Source organism: Cavia porcellus, unplaced genomic scaffold (assembly GCF_034190915.1).
Source record: "Cavia porcellus strain 051 isolate PalLab524CR breed Dunkin Hartley unplaced genomic scaffold, mCavPor4.1 scaffold_14, whole genome shotgun sequence".
Classification (NCBI taxonomy): domain Eukaryota; kingdom Metazoa; phylum Chordata; class Mammalia; order Rodentia; family Caviidae; genus Cavia; species Cavia porcellus.
The window spans coordinates 51,310,766-51,338,422 of record NW_026947497.1 but is presented as its reverse complement, the minus strand read 5'-3'; the positions used below and the strand labels follow the sequence as shown (position 1 = coordinate 51,338,422).

The 27,657-nt window shown below is 45.7% G+C and overlaps 2 protein-coding genes and 1 long non-coding RNA gene across 19 annotated transcripts in view; 1 reads left to right on the top strand and 2 right to left on the bottom strand.

Annotated features, from left to right (window-relative positions):
• Positions 1 to 890, bottom strand: part of Rapgef2 (Rap guanine nucleotide exchange factor 2) — a 224,964-nt gene extending 224,074 nt beyond the window's left edge. For all 5 annotated transcript variants that reach the window (XM_063260907.1, XM_063260909.1, XM_063260911.1 and 2 more), the window contains exon 1: positions 759 to 890. In XM_063260907.1, the coding sequence (XP_063116977.1) occupies positions 759 to 827 (69 nt within the window). In that variant the 5' untranslated portion in view covers positions 828 to 890. The remainder of the gene's footprint in view (positions 1 to 758) is intronic.
• LOC101788001 (atherin-like) lies at positions 826 to 27,224 on the top strand. 13 transcript variants are annotated; one of them, XR_010051520.1, is made up of 7 exons: positions 1,362 to 1,501; positions 2,452 to 2,583; positions 3,846 to 3,993; positions 22,048 to 22,264; positions 23,471 to 23,520; positions 24,006 to 24,102; positions 24,600 to 27,224. XR_010051520.1 is itself a non-coding variant. In XM_063260925.1 (4 exons), exons 1-3 carry the CDS (start codon positions 826 to 828, stop codon positions 22,106 to 22,108), a joined length of 606 nt encoding a protein of 201 aa, XP_063116995.1. In that variant the 3' UTR covers positions 22,109 to 22,147; positions 24,006 to 27,224. The 13 variants fall into 13 exon arrangements, 4 of the variants coding, with proteins under 4 accessions (XP_063116995.1, XP_063116994.1, XP_063116996.1 ...); XR_010051519.1 differs by having other exon boundaries at positions 1,108 to 1,501; positions 23,471 to 24,102; XR_010051518.1 differs by having other exon boundaries at positions 24,006 to 27,224.
• LOC134478723 (uncharacterized) lies at positions 5,800 to 7,876 on the bottom strand. The gene is made up of 2 exons (XR_010051521.1): positions 6,441 to 7,876; positions 5,800 to 5,927 (listed from the first exon to the last, which is right to left on the bottom strand). It is a non-coding gene; the product is annotated as an uncharacterized LOC134478723 (long non-coding RNA).
• Positions 27,225 to 27,657: the final 433 nt, after the last annotated feature.

Genomic DNA, 27,657 nt, shown 5'->3' with positions numbered 1-27,657 from the left:
TTTAAGCAAAAAAAAAAAAAAAAGAAGCAGCCTCTTGCACGCGCTAACCCCTAACCGGTCAGGAGGTCAAAAGGGTCAGTCATCTCCAGCAGGATGGCCAGCTGGAGCCCCCGTGCCACCGTCCCGAAACATGGGGAATACACGTCATTATCCGGTCAGCAACTGAAAGCAAAGAAAATCAAGCCACCAATTTTCCAGAAGATCCCCGCCTCAGCCCAAATCCAGCCCCGTCAGCAAGCCCTCCACTTCAAGTCCCAGAATGAGACACCTGAGGGTAAACAAATGGACAAAGGTTAACAAACTTGTCTAATTCCGACAAGGAAGGTTGTGCAACAGGGAAAGAATCCGCAGGATGCCCTTCCTGGGGATGTTTTTCAACAAGCCTGCTCTGCAGTTAGGTCTGCAGCTCAAACTACAAGCACTGGCCTCGCTACTCAACTTTCTGCCCTGGTCCACGAAGAGCAGCACCTGAGCTCAACAGCGTAAATAGTAAAGGAGCACTCGAGCACCAAATGTTTGGCTTCCGAAGGTCAACACCGAGCATTCTCGCGCGGAGCCACGCCAGGGTTCTCCCTGCCTCGCCGCACACCACCGAGCCCAGGCGGGAGGGCCGCGGGCAGGCGGGGGCGAAGGCAACCGCGGCGCGGACCTCACCCCAGATCGCGCCCGCGGAGGTCCACACCGGGGCGCGGCGGGGCCGGGCTACCGGGTGGGGCGTCGCGGGCCGGCGGGAGAAGCGGGGTGAGGGCGGGCCTCACCTGCGGGGTGCGCTCAGCCGGGTTCTTCATCACCGCCTGGCGGAAGCTGTTATCCACGTAGGACGCCATGGCCGCGGGCCGCGCCGCCGCTCCTCTCCGCCCGCCCGCTCGCCCGTCCGCCGCTCGCTGGGGTTGGGGACAGAGGCGGCCGGGCCGCGGGCCGCCGGGCTGCGGGGCGGGCACGGAGCGGGGCGGGGCCCGGCTGGTCGCTCCGCCTCCGCCGCCGGCTCGGCCGCCGGGCGCCGCTCAGGGCCTGACGCTGCGGAGCGCGCGCGCTGCGGTGGCCGCCGCCGCTCCTGGTCGCCGGCTGTTGGGCCCGGCCGCGCCCCCCGACTGCTGCTGCATCCCCCCGGGCCGCGCCGCTGCCGCCGCGCCTCCGCCCATGGGCGCCGGCCCGGCTCGGCCCGCGCGGCTCCGGCTCGGCTCTCGGAACTTCGCTCTCGTCCGGCGGAGCGGGAGGGCGTGCGAGGCCGCGAGCGGGTGAGAAGGCGAGCGAGGCGCCCGAGAGCGTGTGGGAAGCGACGACTCCCCTCCTCTTCCTCCGCCTCTTCCTCCGCCCGCGCCGCGGCGGCAGCGCGAGCCGCTCCTCAGGGAGGAAGCGGCCTCCAGGGCTTGTTGCTTTGTGCTGCAACCATGGTGAGCGCCGAGTGACGAACCGCCGGACCAATGGGCGGCCGCCGCTTCACAGGGGCGGAGCAGGCCTATGCCGGGGCCCGCCCCCGCGCCTCCCTGCGCACGCGCTGGTGAGCTGCGCCCTGGGCCGCGGGTTGTCGTGCCCGAGGGAGGTAGTGGCTGGGGCGGCGCCCGGCGCCCCTGAACCCTTAGGAATGGCAGCGCGCGTCCCCTCGGCGTTGGGCCCCCTTGGTTCTCACGGCGGGTGCCCTGGCGTCCGGGCTGGGCCATGACGTCGTGGCTGGGTCTAGTGCGGACTCAGCCACCACGAGGGCCCCGCTGGCGGAGCCGAACCCCTCCCACTCGGGTTTTGCTTTCTTTGCGCCGCGCGTGCTCAAGTCTGTTTTGGTGTCTGCATGGAGGCTGAGACAAGGCTTGGTTTTTTTTATGACCAGCCACAGTGAGCTTTTTAAAGACTGTCAGACATGCATTTTAACATCTAGTTTGTTTAAACGCTCTGAAGAGGTTGTCAGCTCCTGTTGGGAGTCTCTAAGACACCTGGGTGACAAACAGATTTGCATGGTTACTTGGAGAAATAACCTACTTTGGGGATTTTATGTATAGTTTTTGGGGGTTTGTTTGTTTGTTTGTTTTTAGGTAGTCTGACCAGGTCACTAAGTTGACTAGGCTGGACTCAAATTTGTGGCCTTCCTGCCTCTGCCCTCCAGGGTGCTGGAATCACACCATGTGCCATAGCACCTAACCCTAATATTTCCTCGCCTGTCAATTGAGCACCAACATCAAATTCTGTATCACAGACCACCATTGTGCCAGCAAAGGAATTTAGTGCCATTGCCCTCTGTAGGAGGGGCAGGATTCAAACTCAGTGAAGTGAAAAAATATACCTGACATCTCCACCTGGTGTCTGTAGACATCTCAGAATGAAGAAGCATAGACTGGGTTCCTTCCCTCCTGCCCTAAACATGTTCCATTCACCGAATTCAGCAAACCAATGAAGCCCTCAGCAGCTAAAAAAAAAAACAGGACCTTCCCTCATTTTGTTTCTCTGACACCCCTCAAGGGCCAGTGAGACCTGCGATCTCAGCTCAGCCTTCCTGGCACCGTACCGCGCTCAGCCTCTGTGTGCCAGCTCCGTGGCTGTGACCCTGCTACGAGCCAGCGCAGCTTCTTCCTGCACTGCGGCCCTCCAACGGTAGGTCTTTGAGGACACAGCCAGGGTGACTCTCCTCAGTTCCCCAGGACACTGTGAAAGCGGGCTCCTGGCCAGGGACGACTGCCTGTGGACTTGCCCCCTGCCTCCTCCTAGTTAACTCTCTCCAACCCGGTCTCCAGTGGCTCTTATCCCTTCTCATGTGCAAAGGCACGTTAGACTCCATGGTGTCTCAGGAACCATGGGCAAGTTCCATCTCTTGTCTTTTCCATCTCTCATTTCTACTAGTGTGGATTTACCTTCCACCGGCCTGGCAGACCACACCCACCAGCACAAAGAACAACAGTACCCAGAAAAGTACAAAAAGTACCATGTTGTTTCTCACCTCCTTCACATCATTATTCAAGATATCATCTTTCCAGAACTCTGCACACACTCATTCTCTTCCTGGCTTTATTTGCTGCCATCTAACATGTATTTTAGGTTTTTCTCTCCCTCCACTATAACGTAGGCTTCTAAAGCCAATGGTTTTCATTCGTTCTTTTCATTGACAGTGATGTCTTCAGTACATAGGCAGTTTTCAAAAATGTATTGAAGAGATAAAATACATTAGTAACCATCATGTTACTCTGTGTTTCCCTTAGATGGTTACATATGTTGTCTCACTTAGATCCCTGGTTGAGAAGAGGAGGCTGGAAGAGAAGATTAACCTTTTCCAGCCCATTTTGTGTTCTAAAAAAAGAAAATAGCTTTATGTACTTAAGATTTGTGAAGGTTACATATAGTGTATGCAGAGTCTCTTGCACAGTGCTTGAGTACATACTCATCAGATGGTGGTTATTTTCAAGATCGTTGGTATCATCCCCACCCTTTGAGGTTACTGGAATAGTTATTATCATCCTACTTGCAGATGAGGAAACTGACAGTAAAATGGGCCATGTGACTTGCCCCAGTTCCAGACCTGACTTTAACTTTGGAAGGTCTGGAGGGAGCTAACAAATGGACTCACACGCCCTATCATAAATCCAAAGAGCTACAGTTGAACTTTGGGAGGAGGGGTATTGCCACAGGGAGTATCAGCTTTTGGTCTGCGTCTCCTACCCCTTTCTTTCTGTTGGGGTTCCATCATGTCCCACAGAAAGGATCATACATAGGAGGACAACCCAGCCTATACCTCCAAGCTAATCCTGCCCCCTACAAGAGCCACCCCTTTGGGTTTCCTCTGGGCCAAGGTAAAGCCTTGGAAGAGGGCTGGAAAGAGGGAGAGTAATGGGGTCAGATGCATGAGGCTTCTCACCCTACAGGCCAGGGGAAGCAAGGACATGAGCAGCAATTCCTCTGAGCCAGATCTCAGCCATATGGCTGTGAGTTCTGGTTGCAAATCAGCTCTTTTCTTTATTCTGGCGCTGTGCTATGATGCTGTCCTGTGACGCTGGATTGTACTTGACCCAGGTAAGGCATGATAGATAGTATGTCTTAGCCACCAACAAAATGATTAACTCACTGTCACCTTCCAGGGTATCATTTAACTTCAATTAAACCTCGTTTCCCCACCACGTATAATCTACTTATCTACATATGTCAACAATGCTATCAGTGCTCGGAATCTAGGACACCTGATACATGACATGAATTGCTGTTTTATTAACACTGGAGCACTCACTGCACACGATGCAGAAGATGGAATTAGACACAGTTCTGAAAATCTGCCAGCTACTCTGCACCCAATTGTGTCACAAGCCATAATCAAAGTAAACTCTCTCTTAGCCTGCCTCAGAAGGCAAGTATAAAAATGAAGAGTTTTGTTCTTTGTTCACCCAGTTATCTAGAAAATCATTAGGGGATAGACTACTTAGTTTTAGGTCCAGAAATACATTTTAGGTTCTGGCCTTAATACCATTCTACATTCTAACTGTAAAATCACATACATCCATAATATGTCATATAGGTTATGTATCCAGAGTCATTTCTATTAAAAAAAAAAAAAGCCCCATGAGTCCAGCTATAACACAAGATAATAAAAAGAAAAGAGGAAAAAAGCTCATTTTATTAAATAAGAAATAGAGTGGGTAATCACTTTGCGTGGTACCTCGGAGGAGGTAAAGGTCCTCCATGGAATGTAGTGGTGAATAAGATACCTGGGGCCCCCTTCCAGGCGCTGGTTGACATTACCACCTCGAAAAAGGACAAGAGTAAGAGAGGGGACCCCAGAGCTGCCCAGCTCCACCCAGAAGACCAGTCTTCCTGTCGCCATCCCACTCCTCAGCAAGGTTTCTGGCCAAGGGGTTCAGTTCTACTACAGACATTTCTCATATGCCGTCCTTGCCCTTGGAAACTTTTTTAAACACTGTTTTTCATTTTCTCTGAGTCTTGCACTCAAATCAGTAAGAATCGCAGAAGGTTCAGGGCCTATGCTGGCTATCCAGAAGCACCTGTGGCTGGAAAGAGTGGATTTACCTGCAAACAGCATTCCAGAGACTCCCTGGCCAGGAGTACAGTTACCTGCTCTAGGGTTCTGAAGCCAGCTAGATACGGGGTATCAGCAGCGCAACTTAGAACCTCAGGTTTGATTCTACAGGCAACAGAATCAATTCAGAGAGGAAGAATGGCCATGTAGGTAAGAACTACCCTACTACAGATTGCATGTAAGTGTGTGGTTGTTTTGAAGCTGATTCTAGAAAAAGAAACCCACTTCCCCGATCTATCAAAGTTATTCCCTGGCTTCTTCTCTGGACATAAAATCAAATGTGTAAGTCAACTAATGTGCAAGTTAACAGAGCCACTCTCTTCAGATACACTGCTTGATCCCTCACCTGACATTGCAGCTTTGCTCCATCAGTTTGAAGTCTCGAGGCCATGGGAGGGAGCAACCTGCTTTATTTTCCTTCTTGTGAGAAAGCTGAGGCTGGTATTTCTGAAAGGAAATGAATGCACTGTTAAATGTTTGTAGATTCTGTCTGTTGTTGCCTAAGTGTTTGCATTTATTTTATAAATTGCCCGTGGAACTGTGGTCCAAAATTAGCCTGCCAGTCTTAAGGGAACCTGCAAAGAAGCTTAAGTAAGGTATAAAAATCAGTGTCTTTTTAAGCTTGAAAATAAGTAAAATTAAGGATCTCTGTTAAAATCTAATACCATCACATGATCAGTAAGAGTAGTCAACCTATAGTTTTGTTTTATTTTACTTTGCTTGTTTTTTAATTTAATACTTAGGATTGAAACCAAGGCCTTTGCAGTGAGCTATAGCCCCAGGCCCTTACCTTTTGTTGCTGTTTTGGTTTGGTTGATTGGTTTGTTTTTCAGCACAGAGTTTTGCTAAGTCACCAAGTTACCCCAGGCTGGGCTAGACTTGCCACCTTCTTGCCTCAGCCTTCCAAGCTTCTGGGATCCTAGGCATATAATGCAAAAGCTTTTAAAGCCCCCCTGGATAACTTGGGGGTGGGGGGGACCATTTCAAACAGGCAACATTAACCCAGTGAGAAAATTCTGTTATAATGGAGCATTGTCTAAGATCATATCTGGGTTTCTTTTTCTTTCTTTCTTTCTTTTTTTAATTTTATTTAAGGAGAAAAAAAGAAAAAAAAAACAGAAAAAGGGTACAAGTTATACAGAATTTCAGAAAAAATAAACAGTAGGAAATCACTAGTTAATTACATATTGTCATCTTAGAAATAGTTGTTGAAGTTACAAAATTAAAGCATATAGAGGGGACTGTTCAATGATCCAACAAAACTCAGTAATATGGTTATCTATCTTATACACTTAAATATATATGCAGTTACATCTTTTAGAGGACTTTCTTTTCCTTTCTTTTGTACAATGACAATTACACATTTTGGGTTTTATTACTCCCACAGTTCATATCTGGGTTTCTTTGGTTATGTGGAGGTGATTATACACACCTGAAATTACATCCACAGCAAGCCGGCATGCAGGGAAAGAACTTGCAAGTGCTCCAAAGAAGATCAGCTGCAATCATTGCCAGCTCTGGTCTCCAGGTGGTATCCAAGGGTAAATGCAAGCGTGCTAGAATATAACTGTCTGCTGCGGGCGTGTCCAAATCAGACAAGGTCATCTGAGCAACAGCAGAGAATTGGTGTTCTTGGCCAGCTGTGACTTCTAAATGCCAATACTAATAATCATCCTGAAGTTATGATTATTTAATGTTTGTCAAATCCAAGACCGGTGCTAGGCACCATCTGTACGTAAACAAAGACAAAGCGCCTATGCACTGAGTTTACAAATCTGAATGAAGCAAAAGCAGTGAAGGGCAAACAAGGGCATGGGAAGTGCGCATGGAGGCTGCTTAGATGAGGCTGCTGAGCCCAGATTGTTGCTTTTGTTCTCACGATCAGAAAGTCCGTCATGTGGCCATACGGAAATGTAAAGGCAAGTGGTCACAGGAGAAAAGCACACTGCCTTTTTGAGGTTGCAAGAGGAAGTCTAAAATACCACAGGACAAAATGGACCGAGTTAGAGACCTCAAGAAGGAAAACACAAGTAAATGGCAGAAAGAGAATAAAGGAATGCAATATGGGGACTGGGTAAAGGTGACACCCAAAGTATGCAAACAGGACGTTTATTCTCTTCTGGGGCAGCTGTAGCTGGCCCTGGCTGACGTCAGTATGTTCCATATGCTCACCTTTTATTTATCCTATAAAATAAGCCCTGCCGAGGATAAGGGCGTATAGAACAGAGTTCAGTTTCCCCTTAACCTTATCTCACCCAGAAGGGATGAGCTTGTGTCTCAAAGCATCTGGAGCTAATTGCACCAAATTGCAGCCTCATAAAGCTCATAAGGTGATATCCACGGTACTCCACCCTGCCCTGGCCCAGTGCCTCGCAGACAGACCTGTGACACAGCCTGGGGCCACGCTGGCGTGATTAGAGCAGCAGGACTGCTCCTGCAGTCCGTATCATCAGGCAGTAAATTCCAATTTACCCAACACAATTGAACATATAAGTGATATAATGAGAATCTGACCCAGACTGTCCTGAATTCGAGCTGCATCCCCAGCTTCTATTGTTCTTAAATTAGCATCTCACAAACTTGTGCTGGGTGGGCTCTGAACTTCCAGCACTTTTACCTCAGATCAATCACAGGTGTGTGCACCAGCCTGGGAGGCTGTAAGGGTACAGTCATGCCGGCCCCACAGCCTTGGATGCAGAGCACAGTCTTTCTGGGGATGTCTCTGCTCTGTAAAATGTGTTTAGTAATCTCCTTCCTGCTAAATTAACATGACAGTGACTCAAAACAGAATTAATGAAAGTAAATACTCTAAATCATCTCTCCCTTCTCCCAAAGAGGGATTGCGTTAGTCATGGAGTATTTATCCAGCCCTTCAAGTTTCTAAGAAAGATTTTAGGCTAAAAATATACCAGTCTGTCTCATTAATTCTGCAGAATCTTAAATTTGGAAACCAAAGTGGTGGCCAGGCATGATGGCGCTTACCTGTAATTTCCAGCACTCGGAAGGCTGAGGCAGGAAGATTGCTGTGAGTTTGAGGATAGGCTGGGCTACAAAGTGAGTTTAAGTCAGCCTGAACTGCATAGTGAGACCCTGTCTTGAAAAGACAAGAGAAAGAAAGAAAGAAAAAGAAAGAAAGATCAAAGTTACCTTTATTTCACTTATTGTTGTAACTCAGAGCCTGAAGTATAAATAAGTTTCCATCTGGATCAGTGCTCCTACCTGTGGGTGACCCCCACTTTGACAACCCTGAAAGTGCTGGCAATCCTGGAAAGTCTTAAGTTCCACGGGGCAGAAGAGCAGCAGAATATCAGACTGGCCATGCCTGGAGCCTGAAGGCATTTCTGCTGTCATTAAAAACTAGAATTCACTCTTACAAATCAGCAGGTTCATGATCACTTCATAAAAGGAAGGAACAGAGTCAATTAATTTGTGTGTTATTTTGCCATTTTTAAATACCAGAATTATTGATCCCAAATTACTAATATAAACAAATCGATGCACAACACTTAAGAGATTAATTCCAGGAGAATGTACAGTAAAATCAAATAGAGACCAAATTTCGTTGTATTCAAAGAAAATAATCACAGTGATAAGTCTGTAACATTAGCAATTCCCTAGTTTTAAAAAGATTTTAAAAGCCAAATCATTCTGCCCTATACTCTAGGCCATGACAGGCCAAAGATCGGTACTCCAGGGCCTCCCCGACCGCAGGGCCCCTGCAGCTCTGTGAGTCAGAAATGAAGCACTGAGGGACAGAGATAATGAAATCCACACAAGATCTGTAGCCATGAGACTAAGCCTCAAAATTGTCCTCAAAAATGGAGAGCAAGGGGGCTGGGGATTTAGCTCAGCGGCATAGGCACCTGCCTTGAAAGCAGGCAGTCGTGAGTTCGATCCCTGGTACCGATAAAAACAAAAAAGACAAAAAAAAAAAAATGGAGAGCTGTACCCCACTCGGACTGGAAGACTCGATGTCATATATGAATCAGTAGTAAGTATTCAGTCCATTTCCCCAGCTTGATTTATCAAATCAGTGTAATCACAATCAAAATCCCAGCAAGCTTTTCAGTAATCATCGACAAGTATATTCTAAAATTCATACAGTGCCAAGAGCATAGATCAGTGGTAGAATATTTGGCTATGCACAAGGTCCTGGATTTGATCTGCAGTACCACCACCACAACAACAACTATAATTTTAAAAATTCATAGAAAAGGGCAAAACACTTCTGATAAAAAAAGGAGGAAGTTGAAGTTCTTTGAGGCTGAAAGACTCATTACACAGCTACATCCATAAAGGCAATGTGCCAAAACCAGGCATGGTGGTGCATACCTGTAAATCCCAGCCCTTGGGAGACTGAGGCAGGAGGTTCACCATGAGTTCTAGGCCAGCCTGAACTTTATAGTGAGACCCTCAAAAAACAAAAAGATAATATGACAAAACAGTGGGCCTAAACACTGATGCAACAGAATAGAAAAACCAGAGACAGATCCACAGAAAGAGTCACCTGGTACTGGATAAAGGAACAAGGAAAATCTTTTCATCAAATGGTACTGGAAATGCTTTGAGATTCAAATGTAAAGCAAACGGACTCAAATTTAAACTCCAACTCTTTCTTGTAAATGCTCTCCAAATAGCCCCACGTCCTGGAGGATGACACCGTCATCGGCTCACGCAAAACCAGGAGTCACATCTGACTCACTTTCCACCCAGTCCCAGCCCAGCCAGTTGTCACACTGTGTTGAATCACACAGCCAGCCCTCCCTGGCCATCCCTGAGGCCTCTGCTGCAGCTCAGATCTGCATTCTTTGAACCTCATTTCCTGCCAAAATCACCTGAGAAATGCAGCTGGAGGTACCAGAGAGAACCCTGGCTTCTGCAATCACCATCCGCAAATGTGGTGCCTTTCCCAAGGTGTTTAAAAGAATACCTAACAAGGTGATTTCTATGCTTATGATGAAAAGATGTTGTATTTCACCTGTCAAAAGAAGACTCATAGCCAGGTGTGGTGGCACATGCCTAAAATCCCAGCACTCGGGAAGCTGAGGCAGGAGGATTGTTGTGAGTTCAAGGTCAGCCTGGCTAAATGAATTCAAGGCCAGGCTAAACCAATAGCAAAGTCCTGTGTCAAAAATAAGGCAGACCGGGGGCTGGGGATTTAGCTCAGCAGCATAAGCGCCTGCCTTGCAAGTGTGCGGTCGTGAGTTCGATCCCTGGTACCGATAAAAATGAAAAAGACAAAAAAAAAAAAAAGGCAGACCTGTAAGTCGTGTAGACAATTCTGGCAAAAGATGAGACCGTTGTGTCCTGCCCACATCTCTGGAGCCCATTCCCTGTGTAGCCTTGGGCTTTGGTTACCTCTGCTCTTGTTAGAATCTGAACAGGCCTTTGCACAGTAACCTGTCTGAATTATAGATCTGGCCATGTCATTGTGTGCCATCAAAGCGCAAGTACATCGTGGGGCACATGGGAGCTGGGGCTGTTCCCACCCAGCAGGGCCCGAGTGGCTTTTTCTCAGCACTCTCCACCGTGTGATTTCTACTACTTTGATTGTGCCTGCTCTGGGGCCTCCCAGGACCTCCAGGCTCATCTGTGAAATTGTCACTCCTTCAGCCCCTCTAAGCAGGGATCAGCAGAGCCAGCATTCCATGCTCAGAATTGCACACTCAGAGTGACACACTCAGCATCACACACTCAGCGTTATACACAGTGTCACACGCTCGGTGTCACACACCTGGAATTACACGCTCAGTGTTACATGTTCAGCAGAGCACGCATAGGGCACTGAGTCCTCAGCTGGACCTTGCCACACACCAGCGCCTCACTGGGGGCAGCTGGGGCCTGCTGTGGCCCTCAGGGCCTCCTTTACTCAGTTTTTAAGGTTTCAATGACAATCGCTTGTCTTTGAGTAATGGCCTAAATCACCTCTGAACGATTGATTTACCCATACGAATCTATCTGGACCCGATATAGCCTGAAATGAGATCTGGGTGGGGCATCCCCCAGAATGGTTAAGGACCGCCCACCACCCTCCAAGGCCTGCATGGCTCTCCTTTAACCCTGCAAGGCCCAGGCCCAGGACGGAGCAGGGGCAAGGGTCTACCATCCCATGCGGTCAAAGTAGCTCAGAGAAAGCTGGATAGGCACAGGCCAGCAAGTCCAGATCCTCAGCGTGCCTGCAAGTTGCACCAGCTGACTGGCTCTGAGCAATCGGGCCCCAGTGTTGGTGCTGCTGTACCCCGGGCCCTTTGTCTCCCTAACCGCTCGAATGGGTTCCCCTTAGCTGTTAGGTCTAGGGCATGCTGTGGGGAGGTCAACTTCATGGTTCTTACGTGGGTACTTAGCCCTCGGGCCATCTTCCTTTCTCCCTCAACTGGGGCTCCCTGCTCCACGTTCCCAAAGGAGCTTATGCCAGGGTGACAGTGCTTTGAGCATCGCACTCTAATCAGGTGTCAGATGTCTGCCTGTCTAACCGACAGTGAACGCTTTGACAACAGGGCCCATTTATTTATATTCCTGCGTGTTCAGAGCCTCGAACTAGCCCTGGCACAGGATAGACAATCACTGAGTCTTTGGTAACTGGGTGAATAAAGGGAGAAAATACATTTTATTGGTTAGGGAACACTAAGAAATACTGCTTTATTGACTTAGCAGCTTCTAAGCCGCTAGGAAGATAGTATTATATAAAAAATGTATTAGAAGAAACTGGTTAGTCAGCTTTTAAAGAGCTGTTTGCTTGGTAGACAACTCACATTTAGCCATGACTTCTGAGATTAATCGAATTTGTATCTCTAGATGTTCGTAAATCCATTTATCTAAAATGAGCAACTGAAAATATCTTAACATTTGTAGATTTCTTTGGTAAGTCTAATAAATCAAAACTTTAGTTTTACAAATACCTTAAAGACTGAAAAAATAGCTCCATATATTTTCAACTACTTTCGATACTTCACATTCTAGTTTTAGTACTATGTAGTTTCATTCCCCCATGGAAAGTTGAAAAAATGGTGTGTGTTTTGCATCACTTTGTCACATTTTCACTCTCATCTCTCTGCTGTCTGTCCTTATCTCCACTACTATGCTAATATTTATTGGACCACTTGTAACTATGTAATTAAATTGAGGAATGTTGCTCCCTGTGGTTCCTGAAAGTCTCTCAAATCTCTCTGTCTCTGCCTCTCTATCTCTGTCTCTTTCCCTTCCTCTCTCTTTTTCTGGGAATTAAATCTAGGACACTGAGCATGGTAAGCAAGCGTTCCACCACTCAGCTACATCCCCAGCTCAAAAAGTCTGTGTGTGAGGGTGTATGCAAAATACAAATATTTTTGCCAAATAATTTGTGAGTTACAAATATCAAGGTACTATAGCACTAAGCCTCTAAATATTTTAGTATATACCTCCTATTGATAAGAAAATTTCCTTTATAATTTCTAAGAAATTTAATTACATAATATCTAAAATTCAATCTATATTCACTAAGTCCCTAAGTTGTGCATAAAATACCTGTTTGTCGTGTCTGTGATTCCAATCAGGCTTCAAACACTTCACTTCCAAATGCTTCCCCTTTGGAGGAAGGTGGTGCATCCGCTGGGTTAAGACAGCGGATTTCAGGTGGACAGACTGTGTGACGGGGGTTCATGGTGGAGACAGCTCCCGGGCCTGGCCCACCTCTTGGATGCCTTTACTGGCACCATGGCTGAATGTCTACTGGACTAAACAGACTTCAAGGCCACCAGCACTGCAGGAGCACTGAAAAAAGGGTTTAAAGGGTCCAAAAGGAAGAAAGGAAGGAAGCAAAACATGAAGGAAGGGAAAGAGGTATAAAGGGAGAAAAAAAAGAGAAAACTGATGAGTGGCAAAGTGCCCACTGAAAGGAAATCAGAAATTGCTGGAGAGTCGCAGTGTTTTCCTAAGCCTAGAACATAGGTTGGACCCCTCATTTTCCCACATCTAGGGTTCGAGACTGTGTCCAGGCCTGGTGGACTGTGACGCTGGCCTTTGAAAAGACAACCTGGCCTGATCCAGGGACTTGGGACCAACCAGGGACAAGCTGGGACCGTTGGTTGTGACCGTGTCATGAGCTTCTCTAAGCCCACAGCAGACGGGGGCTGTCAGCCAGGACAGCCTCTAAGTAAATTCACAATTAAAACACTAAACATGAGCCCCGATGCAGTGAGATGGGTGGTGACGCATCTCCAGCACTTTCAAGGCTGCTACAACTCCATCTGACCCCCAGGGTCGAGTCTTGCTCAGGGAAGCAGGAAGTTTCTTAACACAAAGCTCGCATCACAGGGTAGCCTTGCCCTACCTAGATCTGAACTAAGTGATGGTGGGACACTCTCCACTCCCCACCAATCTCTGTAACTGCATTTCCCCCTAAATATGTTGCACAACCCTGTTCCATGCAAAAAGAAGTCACCTCGTGTGTAGTCTTAAATGTGTAGATGGCTAAAAATTCATAAAACATGACACGTGCAAAAGACCAATGCTTAGTTTTTCAACCAAGCAATGTTGAATATTGAGACAGTCTCTACAGTTCAGGGTGGCCTTGAACTCACTATGCAGCCCCCGCAAGTGTCAAACTTGTGGTGATTCTCCTGCCTCAGCCTCTGAGTGCTAGAATTACAAGCCTGCTCCACCACCCCCAACCAACAATATTCTTAAGTCACAATATCATACTAATATTTATAGTACTTGTAACTGTGAAGTTAAACTGGGGAATGACGTCCCCTGTGGTTCCAGAAATACTTTAAAAGTAATGCAAATTACAATGCACTCTGGAGAGAATTATGAAAATATTAATTAAAATCAACTTGTCCTACTTTTCATAGTTTCTCTAAAAACTGAAAAGGATAAGGATGACAAAATTGACATATTTGCAAAATATGACGGTTCTGCTATGAATTTTCAGAAAAGACTTTTACCTCAAAAATCACATTATACTTTTCCTTAGAGCACCTAAGGACCTCAGGTGCATTGATGAAATATGAGAGAAGCAAGGCAATCCTGACAGTGAGACCTCCACAGCATTTTATCTCCCACGATGCGGTCTATCCCCAGTTTTCTTTGATGTGCACACAGGAGATGTGTTCACATAGGCGAAGAGCCGTGCACATGATTTAAAGGAGAAAATTGCCCCATTGTGAATCTGTCTCCCAAATCACTCATAAACATCAAAAACCATTTAAATAAAGTTCTAATTTAAAACACCACGAAATTAGGCTCCAATTATGCAGTCAGCAGTAAGACAAATTGGAGGAGAATGAAGAGATCCAAGGTTTCGTTTTGGGCTGCCTCAGTGGTGGAAGGCTTGCCTAGCAAATGCCAGGCACTGGGTTTGGTATCTGATGGGGAAAGAAAAGAAAACACATACAGACAGACACAGAGAGTGCTAAGGTGCTCACTGCAAAGAAACTCCAACCACACACATCTCTGCAGCTTTGCTGTCATTCAACGTTTAAGACGTGTGTGTGTGTGCGCCCACGTGTGCACAGCCCTTCCATCAGATATTATTAGACTCCCGCCCCAAAGCCACCCATCCCATATGGAACTTCTCCGTGCTTCTCTGCAGGCTGGCAGGTGCTGCAGATCCATCCCAGGCCCTCGGACCTGCTGGGCAAGGGCTCTGCCACAGAGACTCGCCTCCAGTCTGCTTTCTCGTCTGCTGTTATTTTCCAGTCCCAGGACTGTGATGCATCTGAATGTCATAATAATTTACTTCCCACTTATGAAGTAGTTCAAGAACCAGTGAAGGCTTTATGACTTAGGCATCAGGACTCATGCATCTTTTTCTCTGCTTCCACAGGCCCAAGAGAAAACCCATACAATCTCTTTGCACATGAGGACATGTAAAGAGACAGCTGAGAGTTGCTCCTTTCATAATGGGAGATGATGGTCCAAAGCAAGGATAATGATGACACTCTAAGTGGAATTTAAATGCTGCCAAAGACTATTTTTTAGTTAGCTTTGGTTTTTGTCTTTTGAGATAGGCTTCAGACTCGCAAGCATTGGGACTGCAGATGTGTTTCACCAACCCTGGTTTTAAAAGGCTTCTTAAGTTCCATAATTAATAAAATTAAAGCACATTTTGTTTTTCAAAGACTCCTTAAGCCTGTGTCTAAAAACCTAAAAACAAGAAGAAAAGGTCAGAAACAAATGTGATTAAAAAAAATAAGTGAATCACAGTTTTCATGGTACAATTATAGAACTTAGAGCACTGAGTTAAATCAGGACCTACAATAAAATTCAGTATTCCAAAAATTGTGCTCATCCAAAAGATGAGCTATGTAACTCATCTTTGGCTAGACAAAATCAATTAAGTTAGTAAACAAAGAGCAACCATGAAAATTCCAAGTCTTTTTGAAGAGAAATCGATTATGTCTATCTTCATCTTCTAGGATTGCTAAATGCAGTGGGTAGCTTTAAGCAGTATATACTTCTTCTAGTTCTAGAGGCTGGGAAACCTGAAAAAGGCACCTGGGGTGTGTGGGAGCACTGTGACTCACAATGGCACCTTCTTATGGGGACCCTCCCTCCACCGAGTTGGATTGGGAGGAGAAACAGGTCTCTCAGAGGCGCACAAATCCCCTTGGCAAGAGCTCTGCCTCCCCAAGGCTGCCTTTTCCAACCTGTCGCCTGGGGCTTCGGCTTCCAATGTATTATGTTTATTCTGGGAGGGACACAGACACTCGGACCATAGCAAAGTTGTAATGTGTCCAGTTGGGTTTTAGATGACAAGTTAGTTTTTCACTTGGAAAAACTGAGCTAGAGAACTAGTTAATGGGTAAGTCCTGTAAGGCCACCTCTACTCCTACGAGTAAGAGTTAAGTTTGTCCTTTATTTCCAGCTTTCCTCTGGGGTTGTACTCATGTATAGGGCTGGGATCCCAACTGTTCTCTCAGAGCTGAGGGTTCCATGTCTGTAATTTTAGCACTCTAGAGGCTGAGGCAGGAGGATTACAAATTCTAGCACAGCTCAGGAAATTTAGTAAGATCTTGTCTCAAAATAAAAAATTTAAAAAGAATTGGGAATATAGGTCACTGAGAAGGTGCTAGGTTAACCTCCTAATACGGGGCGGGGGGGGGGGGGAGCTCATTGTGTTGAAAGCCTGGTTGCTGGTGGACTTTGGGGACGTTCTCCCTTTTAGTGGAAGAATTCCAAGTTCATCAGTTCACAGATAAGATTGTAACTTGATGCCATTTTGGGAGATGATAGAAAGATAATGTGGGATGTATCTGAAGGGAGTGAGTGATGGGTGTGTAACTCTGGGGACAATAGCTGGACACCAGTAGCCCCTTCCAGCTCTCTTGGGTTCTCTCTGTTCTCTGTCTCTGTTTCTCTCTCTCTCTCTCTCTCTCTCTCTCTCTCTCTCTCTCTCTCTCTCTCTGTCTGTCTGTCTCTCTTTTTCCTGGCTGCCACAAGGACAAGGTGAGCAGCTTTCCTCTGACAGGCTCTTTCACTGTCATGTTTCTGTCTGGCCACAAACCTAAACGCAATGAACCTAGATAACCATGGACTGAACCCCATGAAATTATAAGCCTTCCTTCCCTTAAATTGTTGAGCTCAGGTATTTTGTCACAGCAACAGAATGCTGACAGCATACAATCCTCAAGATTTTCTTTTTTTTTTTACTTTGCTGCCCATAGCCATTCTCTGCTGCACATCGAGGCTTTGGAAAGTTCTAAAGAATCCATTCAGCTTGAGATAATGCCTAACTTAATAGACTACATGTATGGAAAGTGTTTGCACTGGGTAAGGAACGTACCTCAAAGCTGAGTACCATTTACATCTATGAGGTCGTTCACACTCCCACCCTCATCACTGTGAAATTCAACAGTGGCCCCAGAACCCTGCTATTCTTTTATTCTGGATTTCTCCTGCTTGCTCAGGAACTCATTTATTTGAGAGATATTTATTGGATACTTGCTAGAAGGCCAGGCAGGCAATGGCCTGGGACTTCAGAGTGAACTCTGATCCCCATGGTTGCTCAGGGATCATCAGCTAAAATCTTCATTACAAAATGATTCATATTCTGCTCATTATCCCTCCACTTTGTTTAACTTTTAATTTTAAAGAACAAAAACAATATAAAAAATTTAAAAATAAAACTATATTGGGGAGGCATGAACAAAATCCAAACAGCACAGGAAATGCTTTAATTTTTAAAACAAAAAGTAAATGTAAAAGTCAGAAGTTATCTTTAACTTGTATATATCTATCTCACAAGCCTCTTCTTTTCCACCCCACATCTACATCTATATAAGTTTTCTTTCTTTTTTTTTTTTTTTAAATCAGTACCAGGGATTGAACTCACGACTGCCTGTTGCAAAGCAGGTGCTTATGGTGCTGAGATAAATCTCCAGCCCCTACAATATAAGTTTTAGAGAGAAACTTCTTGTTGTTTCATAATGTAGGAATGCACTGAGACTCCTGATTGTATTATCTTTTTGGTAAATGAAAAAGAAAATGGAAGTCCCGCCTACTTGATACCACCATAGCCCTGGTTTACATAATTAAGTTTCGGTAGTTTGTTTGATGGGAAGTTACTTTGTTCCATTGCATTGGTGTTTTGTTTTGTCTTGTTTTGTCGCAGTGTATTAGTCATCAGTCTGTCACCTCAGATACTTTTTTCAGGTAGCTTAAGATTTCATTTCGTACTTGAATTCGAAAGTCTTAAAAGAGTTAAGAAGACCTCAGTGTTCTGAATATAATACAGCCTATTTAATGATACAATTCTTAAATTGGATAAATTTTTAAAATATAAAAGAAACATTTAATTATACCTCCGTTATACAACTAGGTTTTAAAAGCACTGCAGCTTAATAAAAATGAAAAAGAATTATAAGAGACCATCTCAAAACTCACAGCTTCAGTTAAACATCAAAGAAACAGACTGTCTAGAAAGATCCTCCTAAGAAAAAAAGGCGTTTTTAAATGTTTGAAGTATTTATCACTATTGATACGCCATTTTTTAAAGAATAGGCAACTGAATTTCATTCCTACTTTTCTTGTGTTTTAAATGATGAGCATACATTGGACTTATGGATAAAATAGCATCTATTATAAAAACATGTTTTCCTCTGTGATTTATTTCTCCAATGTGTATGTGTGTATGCTGGACAGGGTCTCACTGAGCAGCCCAAGCTGGTCTTGAGTTTGCCATCCTCCTGTGTTAAGGTTACAAATGTGAGCAGCCACCTCAGGTCATTTGTTTCTTAGTCCATTGTTTGTCCCGTTAAGGTCCTAGTGTAACGGATACATACACACAGTTCACATCATATATTTCAACTGGCAGAAACAAGACCAAGAGTTAGGAAAAGTGGTGGCTCATCTGTGATGCATCTCTACAATCCTTCTCCCCAGTGGAGGCCCTGGGAGGGCAGGGAATGGTCCATCAAGGGCCTGCATTCTTTAGCTGCTTGGCAAGGATCAGAACAACACAGACCGGAATTTGAAAGTGGACCTGAAGCCTTACCAGGAGTGTGGCTGTGTGTTAGCCCTCTTTGAGCGGCAAGTTCTCCTGTGACCTCGCAGCGACACAGCAGCCGCAGGAAGAGCTCGTGTAGAAAGCACACAGGGCGCAGAATCTCGTGAATGTCAGTGGTCATCCTCGCCACAGTATCTGCCATTACAGGAACTGGCAGCCAGCTACCAGTTTAAAGACCTGGTTAGTGGCAAAAAAAAAAAAAAAGTTATTTTCCCCTGACGCTGGAGATGGACTTCAGGGCCCCACGCATGAGAGAGGCAAGCATTTAACCACTGAATTGCTCCTCAGCTCAAACCTTTGCTTGTCTGAAAAATTAATCCCATGAACCAGGTTTTATTTTCTACTGTATACAGTGCAACAGAATTAGTATTAGACAGTGTTCCTGTAAGTTCATAATGGCAAACCAAAATGCACCTAAATTTGAAAAAGTTTTCAAAACTGAGTCACGTTATATTCTGTTGGACAGTAATCACTGATTTTATTGGGTCTTGTAACTTGAAGGCCAGTGGTTTTTGTGTAATGAAATTAGAGCCGGTCTGGACAAGCAGCTTCTGCAGATGAGACCACGCTGGTGCCCTGTGAGGACACGCAGTGACCGGATGATCGCTGGGGACTCGGCTCTGGCGAGGCCGCCCCTCACAGCCTCGGGCTCCTCAGGCCTTCGAGTTTCTTTCAGGCTGCTTGCCTAGCAGGATTCTTGAATCTCTCGTCAGTGCAAGCAAGAATACAAAATGCTGCGAGGCAATGTATTAGTTTTCAAAGAACAGCTTAAACAGAGGGAAATAATGTTTTTTATTTAAGACAGGTGATACTGCACAACGTAAGCTAATTTTTGAATATCATATATTTATTGGATATTCATTTGCACAGCTGCTCGCTAGCTCTCTTTGAGGTGCTGGGCAGCAAACCCACGCAAGGCGAGGTCTCCAGCATGGAGCTTGGCCCACCTCTCACCGTTTCCACCTCGGGAGACCAGTGCGTGCGCACTGGCTGTCTGCCTAAATGTGCACCGCCCAGCTGGTATTTTCAACTCCTCCGGCATCCACTCCTCTGCTCTAGCCTGCCCGGTAGGCTGGCCCGCCAGAAACGAGTCCCGGACTCCTTTGTCTGCGGGCCGTTCAGCCATAGGGTGTATCGGCCGAAGACTGCAGGAATCCGGAGCATTTATTCCCCGGAGACCCTGCCCAAGGTCCTGTCCCTCCACCCTGGGAATGGCATTTCTGTGGCTTCCCTGCATCTGCCCCGTGCCCTAGGGAACACTGTCTCCATTCAGTTCTCTCCGACTCACCCACTGTGGCTGCCCCGTGCTAGCTTGCATTAGGGCCTCTGAGCCCCAGCGAGTGACGGTTTCCTCAGAAGTGCTGGACTGCCCTGCACAGTTATGATTTTTATCCCCTCCTTATTTTAATAGCTTCCTGCTCATCAGCCAGCTTCTTCTTTGGGGGATTGTAGATCATCTCCCCAGCCACGGGGCCTCACAGGAGCAGTCCCTTCCAGACCGTGGTGGGTCTGTAACACTGCTGATAAATTGGGCATGGTAGAGCACACGTACAATCCCAGCACTTTGGAAGGCTGAGACAGAAGGATCGCAAATTCCAGTTCAGTATGGGCAATTTATTGGTTTAGAGAGAACTTGTCTCAAAAATATTTTAAAAATTTAAGAAGTGCTAAGGATGCAGCTCCTGAGTTCACAGTGGGAAAGCTGAGATGATAGCCAGACTCCTGGGGATTCTTCACCCAGAATTTCACAGTTTTCCCCCTAAAGGACTATGCTCTTCGTGGGCTGCTTTATTATAGGCAGCTGAGTAGATGGAAATGAATGTGCACCCAGAGAGAACTCGCGGAAGTCAGCACAGAAAGCAGACAGCAGAATTGTGGCCAGAGGTACATCTGAAGACAGCCAGGCCTCAGGACAGAGGCGCAATAGCCAGTGAGATAGGCGAGGTGAGATTGTACTACACCCGGCGGGCCAGATACCATCAGAGGCAGAGGCGGATGACAGCATGGCCAGACCCGCACTCCTGGCCTCTTCCAGAATCCCTCGCATCTTTCCCATGTGCCCTGGCTCTGTGACTCACTTCCCTGTTGGACCAATGTTAGCTGAGCGGCTGTGCTGTAGTCCTTGCAGGCTGATGGTAGCTTGACCCGTGTTGTACCCACATCATGACTTTGCCATATAAATCACCCCACAAGGACCTCAGTGGCCACCCACTCGGGACCCCTCTGGGGAACCCAGGAGCTTCTTCTTCCCTTAGTTTCAATAAAACTCTTCTCTTCAATTTGCGACTTCAGTCTTTAATGCTGTGAGACCGTGAACTTGGCACATGTGATACCTAACAGGTCACGAGCCACATTTAGGACAAGGGCAGTGACGTCCTGCACAGCATTACTGGGCAGACACAGTCCTTGGACCTTGGATTTCCCAGTCTCCAGAAGTGGGAGGAGAAAGTGTTTTCTTGACAAATCACCAGGATTCGGTGTCCTGTCCTAGCAGTAGAAGACAGACCGAGACAGATGCACTTGCATTTCTGTTACACACAACTAAAAATAAAGTACTGATTATGACAACGAAAACTGCAAATGGATGCATGATACATTTGTAATGTTTGAATCCCGATTGTTTTGAAGAATTCAATAATGCCGGCAAGGCTGGGTGTGGTGGGAGGCTGAGAAGGATTGCTATAAATTGGAGGCCAGCCTGGGCCACAAAGTGAGTTCAAAGGTAGCCTGAACTGTATAGCAAAGCCCTGTCACCCCCACCACCAAAGAAATAATGCTGACAAGAAAATCACTGTAAGGTTTCTGACCCCTGTGTGTGTCAGAATCAGTGCAATTTTTTATTACCAGGAATTTGTGTAAATCCTCCCCTGAAATTCAGTTCATTTTAGGATATATTTCTAGTCCAGATTATTTCCTGGAGGAGAAAATGACTGAGTTGGACTGGGGAGGGGACAAAAAAGAGAGGAGAGTTTCCATTTCCTCTCTCTTAGTCTTGTATGCTTTCCAGGCTGCTCCTAAGTGGTCCTCCTGCTTCAGCCTTCCAAGGTCTGGGACTCCAGGTGTGTGCTACTATGCCTGGCTCTTCTCAGTTTTGAAGTAAAAGTATGGCGAGGAACAATGGGTCGCTGGTATTTTGGTTTTACTGCTCATTGTGGAATGTTTACTTATTTTTAGCTCAAGAAAGCCTGAATGAATGTAAGGTGGAATAACAGGAGAAAATGTATTTCTCCTAAACAAAGTAGCTTCCCTCTTGTAATGTGACAGTTATGTGGATTAGATAATGTACAAAGGCAGCCCAAAAGACAAATGGAGTGTCCTGCCTGGCAGGAATTTGCATATTTGTTAACAATACTTGTCACCCACTTCCCTGGCAGGCCTATTGTGATGCTGACTACAAAGCCTTTGAAGAGAAAGGAAGGAAATAGCTCTTAAATATTAATCGTAGTTTACCTTTCTGCATTTAGAAATAGGAAGCCAACACAGTTCATCGTTTTTTTGTTGCACTTATTGATCAATGCACATCTTTCCACTAAAATCCCATGTTCCGTTTTAGAGTATTTATCATCATTCCCGGTGGAGTAGCTTCCCTGAGGAGCACAGACAGTGGACAATAAGATCACCGTGAACGTCACCAGAAGGCTGTAACCGGAAAGGTAATTGAGAAATACATACAAAGAGAAGCTGCGGAACGTTCTCCCAGGATGGACTAGGGAGACGTCCAAACCCACGTGGGCCTCACCTACACACTGCTGCTTTTACTCTCAAAACAGGTATCTGTGAACTGGTTTAGAAGTCAGAAGAATATATTTCTAGAAAATGTGTGAAATCGATGGTTAGCAGGTCTTGCAAGCCTGCCAACCACCAAGTAGCAGAGGCAAAGAATTCTAGCTCCTGTGAAGGGAGAAAACCAGCAGGAAGACTGAAGTTCCTGCCCAGGGCCTAGCTGTGTCCACACAACTCCACCACCTGTGAGGACAGTGGGCCCTCCAAACTCTTCCGAGGCTATGGGGAAGAGTTCCCTGCCTCATGGGGACAAAGAGAAAGTAACCCCAGGCAGCAGGTATTAAGAGTACAGAGGCCAGACTCACGCCCTAGGGATGTTCACAAACTGTTTTCTGGGCTTGGGAAGGGCCCAAGACCAAATTCTTGCTTCCTCTTCTTTCACGATGAGTTTGTCATTGGTACTCTATTTGGGCTTAATTTAAAAGAAGCATCTTTTCAACTACGAGAGGTGGCAGGTGTTTTGAGTCTTTCTTGTGAGAAAACCACAGAATCTGTAGGGAGGCAACTCTTACCCTTCTTTGCCAGTGTCTTTGAAGCTCACACAGGTCAGCTTCAATGGAGATGCCAGACGCCGTGGGCAGGTTCTGCCAGCTACCTCAAAGGCTCTGATGATGAAACCTAAGCACAGACCCCTTGATATTATTCTGATGATGAAACCTAAGCACAGACCCCTTGATATTATTCCAACAACCAAAGCCACAAATAACTCTGAGTTACATTTTTAAAATGCTAAACTTTAAAAGTTTCATCGCCTCTTAAACCAATCAGTATGCAAAGGAGTCAGGAATCACTAAAAACATTTTGCTGCAAAACTATTGGTTAATTATACCAATTATTGCATTTTTAGCCTATCAGACTGTGCTTTGATCATTTAAAGGGTTCCTTGGAATCAATCCACAGGGCAGTGAAGGTCTGCTTAGATTGTTCTTTCTGAGAACGGGTTGCCCACCGAGCTTATCCCCAAGCTGACCATTCAGGCTGGGCACAGCTCCAGCCTGCATGGCTCTAGCATGCTGTCCAGAGTTCTTAGGAGATGAGTCCTTTCTTGGCAACTTTCCCACCTAAAACATTCATAAAAACAATTGCAGTACTATGTATGTCCTCTGACACAGCTATCATTCTTATCTTTCAGCAAATTGAGTATACAGGCATGCTCACATTTAAGTGATACAAAACCTGTTTCCATTTTACAGGACTCCTCCCTACAGACTGCATTTCATCACATTTCCATGGTGGACCCTGGGTAATAAAACTTGTGTATTTACGGGTAGGAGCAAGAAGTTTTGGAGTATGAGCCCACAGCAGAGTGACTGTAGAGAATGGAATGTTCTTAAGGGCTCCTAAAAGCAGGACAGCCCAGAGCTGGAACTCAGTGCTTGAGCCCTTGCCTAGCATGTTCAGGGTCCAGGTTCAAATCCCTGTACTGCTGGGGGAAAAACGCTAGAAGAAAGGATTCTTCAAGCTTTACCATAAAGAAATGATAATGTTTAAGGAGATATGTTGTAAATGTTACACAGTATATATGTATATCCAAGCATATTCTCCAGTACTATGTACCATATAATTTTTATGCTTTTGTGTACTCCTTACAATTAATTCTAAAAAATGCATGTACAAAGAAGGTGAGAAAAAATTCAAAGTTATCCAAAAATTTGCCATATCTAATACCTGGAGGATGTGAATAATTAAAGGCTTTTCTAAATTATACATCTGTCTTTACTTCTGAAGCTTCTAGGTGCCATCTGTCACTGAAGAGAGGCTTCCTGTGTGTGGCGGACTGCAAGGTCTTGGCACGGGGGCAGTCAAGATTGTACCAGACAAGAGGGTGGTAATATTAACATAAGCCTTGGGAATGTAAAAATATTTATATCCAGCCATTTGTCAATGTCTATATTACCTGAGAACTAATTATTTTGTGACTATTAATGCTTATTATCCAAAAATGTTTTTTTTATTCCAGTTTGCTGAAATCTAAACGCACTTGTCTTTTTTTTTTTTTTTTTTTTTTTTTTTTTTTTCAGACAGGCTCTCGCTTTGTAGTGTAGGCTGACCTTGAACTTGCTAGTTCAGACTGACCTGAAAAATAAGGCAATCCTCCTGCCTCTGCCTCCCAAGTGCTAGGATAACCGGGTTGTGCCACCGCACACCGTTGCATTCATCCTGAGATTGTGGTTTTAAACAAACCGATGGCACAAAATAGTGTAGATATTTATCTGACAATTTCTCTCTCTTGCATTTTGGAACTACGTTCTATTTCTGGTAGGGAATGGTACTTCCAGTCGGGGATAGAATGTAACAAGAACCATCTGTCCTGTTCCCCAGCCCAGTGCTTCTGTCGTTAGGCGCACGGAAAAACATCGCGCCAGCTCCTCCCAGAGCCTGTGAGCAGTAACATGCCGCCACCTTCTTGGGACTCACACGTGTGAAATGCCAGTGCGTGGCACCAGGCTCGCGGTCTCCCGTCCAAGCGCCACCGGCTTGCGGCAGAGGCCGAGAGGCCTTGGAAGCCGTGCTGGCTTCGCCTGGGTCCGTCCAAACGGGGCGGGCTGCAACTCGGAGCAGACGCCCAGGTGGCTTTGGGGTGAACGCCAGCAGGAGAGAAGCAGTTTGCGCTGTGTTCACCTCGGTGGAAAAAGCATGAAACACAAGCCCGGAGACCTCGGCTGCTGCATGGTTTCAAAAGCATGTTAGGAAAAGCGGGAGGGCAGAGGTGGAGCCCGGGGTCTGTGAAACAGGAAAGGCGCTCAGGAGACGCCGCGGTGCAGGGGGGGCGCAGAGCAGCGGGACTGGCACCGGAGCGCGGGTGGAGGCTCGTGGGGCCGGCCGACCCGCACCGGCACCGGCACCTTCCCAGTGGCCGGGGCTGCGCAGAAGAGAGAAGCAGGCCGGAAAAGAGACTGCTGCCTTTATTTTTAAATCACGAAGGTCGTTTCATCTGGTTAGGAAACGACACGGCCCAGGGCGACACAGGAGCGCGTGCTGACTCTGGCGTGCATCCTGGCCCCAGGGACCCATCCTGTTCTAGTCTCCTCAGTCCACCAAGGTTTGTGAATCCTCCTAGGCTCATCCTTCAACGTTTTACGTTTAGGTATAGACCACACCCAGATCACACACACCACACCCACACCCACGTACCCCACTCCCACATGCGCACACACATCCACCCACCCCCACGCATCCATACACCCACACACAAGACAGTTTCTCCCACAACCCAGTTAGTTAGGAGGCCTCACGCTGTGCAACTGCCAAATACCATCTCTTAATCTTGCAAAAGTGCAAAATAACTTTCTATCATCCTGAGACCCAAGACACCAAGGAAAGATGGGGCAAGGAAGATTAGCAGAACAGTCTGGAGCAGAGTGGGAAGCGCATGAGGGCGACGCCAGCAGCACGGTGGCTGGTGAGGCAAATTCAAACTCCAGGAAGGTCCCTCCGCCCTGCCTGGCCGTCCGGAGGGCACATGACATCTGGGATACCATAAAAGACATAAGCCAGCAGAAGCTGGCAAACCTCCGAAGCCTTCCTCACAGGGCCTGGGAAGCTACCAGGTGCAGAGTGGTGCTCAGCACCCAGCTCTCCCTGAGACTGAGGGAGCAGGATGGACCGTCTAAGCCCAGCTCAGGCAATTTAGCAGTTTAGTGTGATCCTGTCTCTAAGGAAAGACTTCAAAAAGTTGTGGGATGTATCTCAGTGAAAAGCCCTGTTTTCATCGCCCAGTACCACCAGTACCAAAAGAAAAGCTGGGAAGCTGAGTGTCTCTGAATAATGGTGGACATAGGCTGGCTGGACACGAAGAACTTGCTCCTGGTACCGGGGGTGGAGCCCAGTGGTGAAGCTTAGCAAGCACAAGGTCCTGGGTTCTACCTCAGCACCACAAAGAAAAACACGCATAGCAACAAAACACCGGAGGACACTGGGAAAGATACCTAATCCAGCCACCGGCAGCAGCATGGGACGTGAGGAAACTGGGAAATGCCATTTCCAAGTCCTATGACCCTGGGCTGAATTTCCAATGAGATAAAGGCAGAAAACAAACACGAATCTGCAAGTCATGAGGAACTGAAGATTTGAGGATAAATGAGGAAAAGAGCCAAGAGCCAAGGATAAATCTTGAAATGTTCACAATTTGGTAGAAAAGAAGTTACTGTAATTAGGAAGAAATGGCTAATTAGGGAGGTAGAAGAGAAGAAAAGCTAAGGATAAAACATTCACTAGTAAGAAGTGGTAATGTGAAACAATGTTTTCATCTTCAAAAGATTGCTTTACATGACAGAATTCTGACACAGATCCTTACTACTTAAAATTACTGTTCCATTGTCCGTGGGCCTCTATTGTTATAGTGCAAAAGTCTAGTGTCATTCCTGTGGGTAATGATGCTTTTCTCATCAACTACTTTTATTTTTTATTTTTATTTTATTTTATTTATTTATTTTTGTCTTTTTCCTTTTTATTGGTACCGGGGATCGAACTCACGACTGCCTGCTTGCAAGGCAGGTTCTTATGCTGCTGAGCTAAACCTCCAGCCCCCTACTTTTATTTTTTTATTTAAAAAAAGGAGATTAAGATAAAAGAGGACATAACAACACAGGTCAGAACAGAACAATTTAAGCAATATATTGTTTCACCACAAGATAACCTGACATAACAGGAGTTACCATAGTGTCTCTTTCCTTGAAATATTTGAGTATAACTTCATATACTATAGCATCAAACATAACAAGACAGTGTAAAACCATTCAAGAGAATGAAAGTATTACAGGATATTCAGAACCAACTAACAGAAAACGGACAATGGTTTCTATATTATCTCCTTGTCTATAAAAACTTTTGTTTATACTATCACATATAATAAAATCCAATAAGATACAACTCTCATCAGTTACTTTTAAACTATTCTATTTGCCTTTGTTCTGAAATGTCAATAAAATTATTTTTATTTACCTGTTTAGGACTCACTGTGAATCATGAGTCTGAGCATTATGCCTTTTAGCATTTTCAAATATTACCAGATCACTTTACATACTGCATTTTTTCATTTCCTTGATTTTTTAAAAAAGGGACCCAGAAGTCTTTCAAGGGTAGTTGTAATCTAGATCTTCTCACTGTTTTCTCTATTTCAATTAACTTTAACATTTTTTATCTCTGCATCCTTCCAGGTTATGTTGTTAGTTTCCTCCAGCTTATCAAACCTTACTTCAATCTGTAACTCTTCTGTTATTATTTAACTTTAATCATTATTGTTTTTCATTCAGAGAGGTTCTACTTGAGTACTTCTCTCAGACTTTGTTAATTTCCATAGACTCATTCTTTTCTCATGACTGTCCCTTTTATGCCCTAAACCACATTTGTGTTTATTTTATAGTTTCTAATAGTTCTT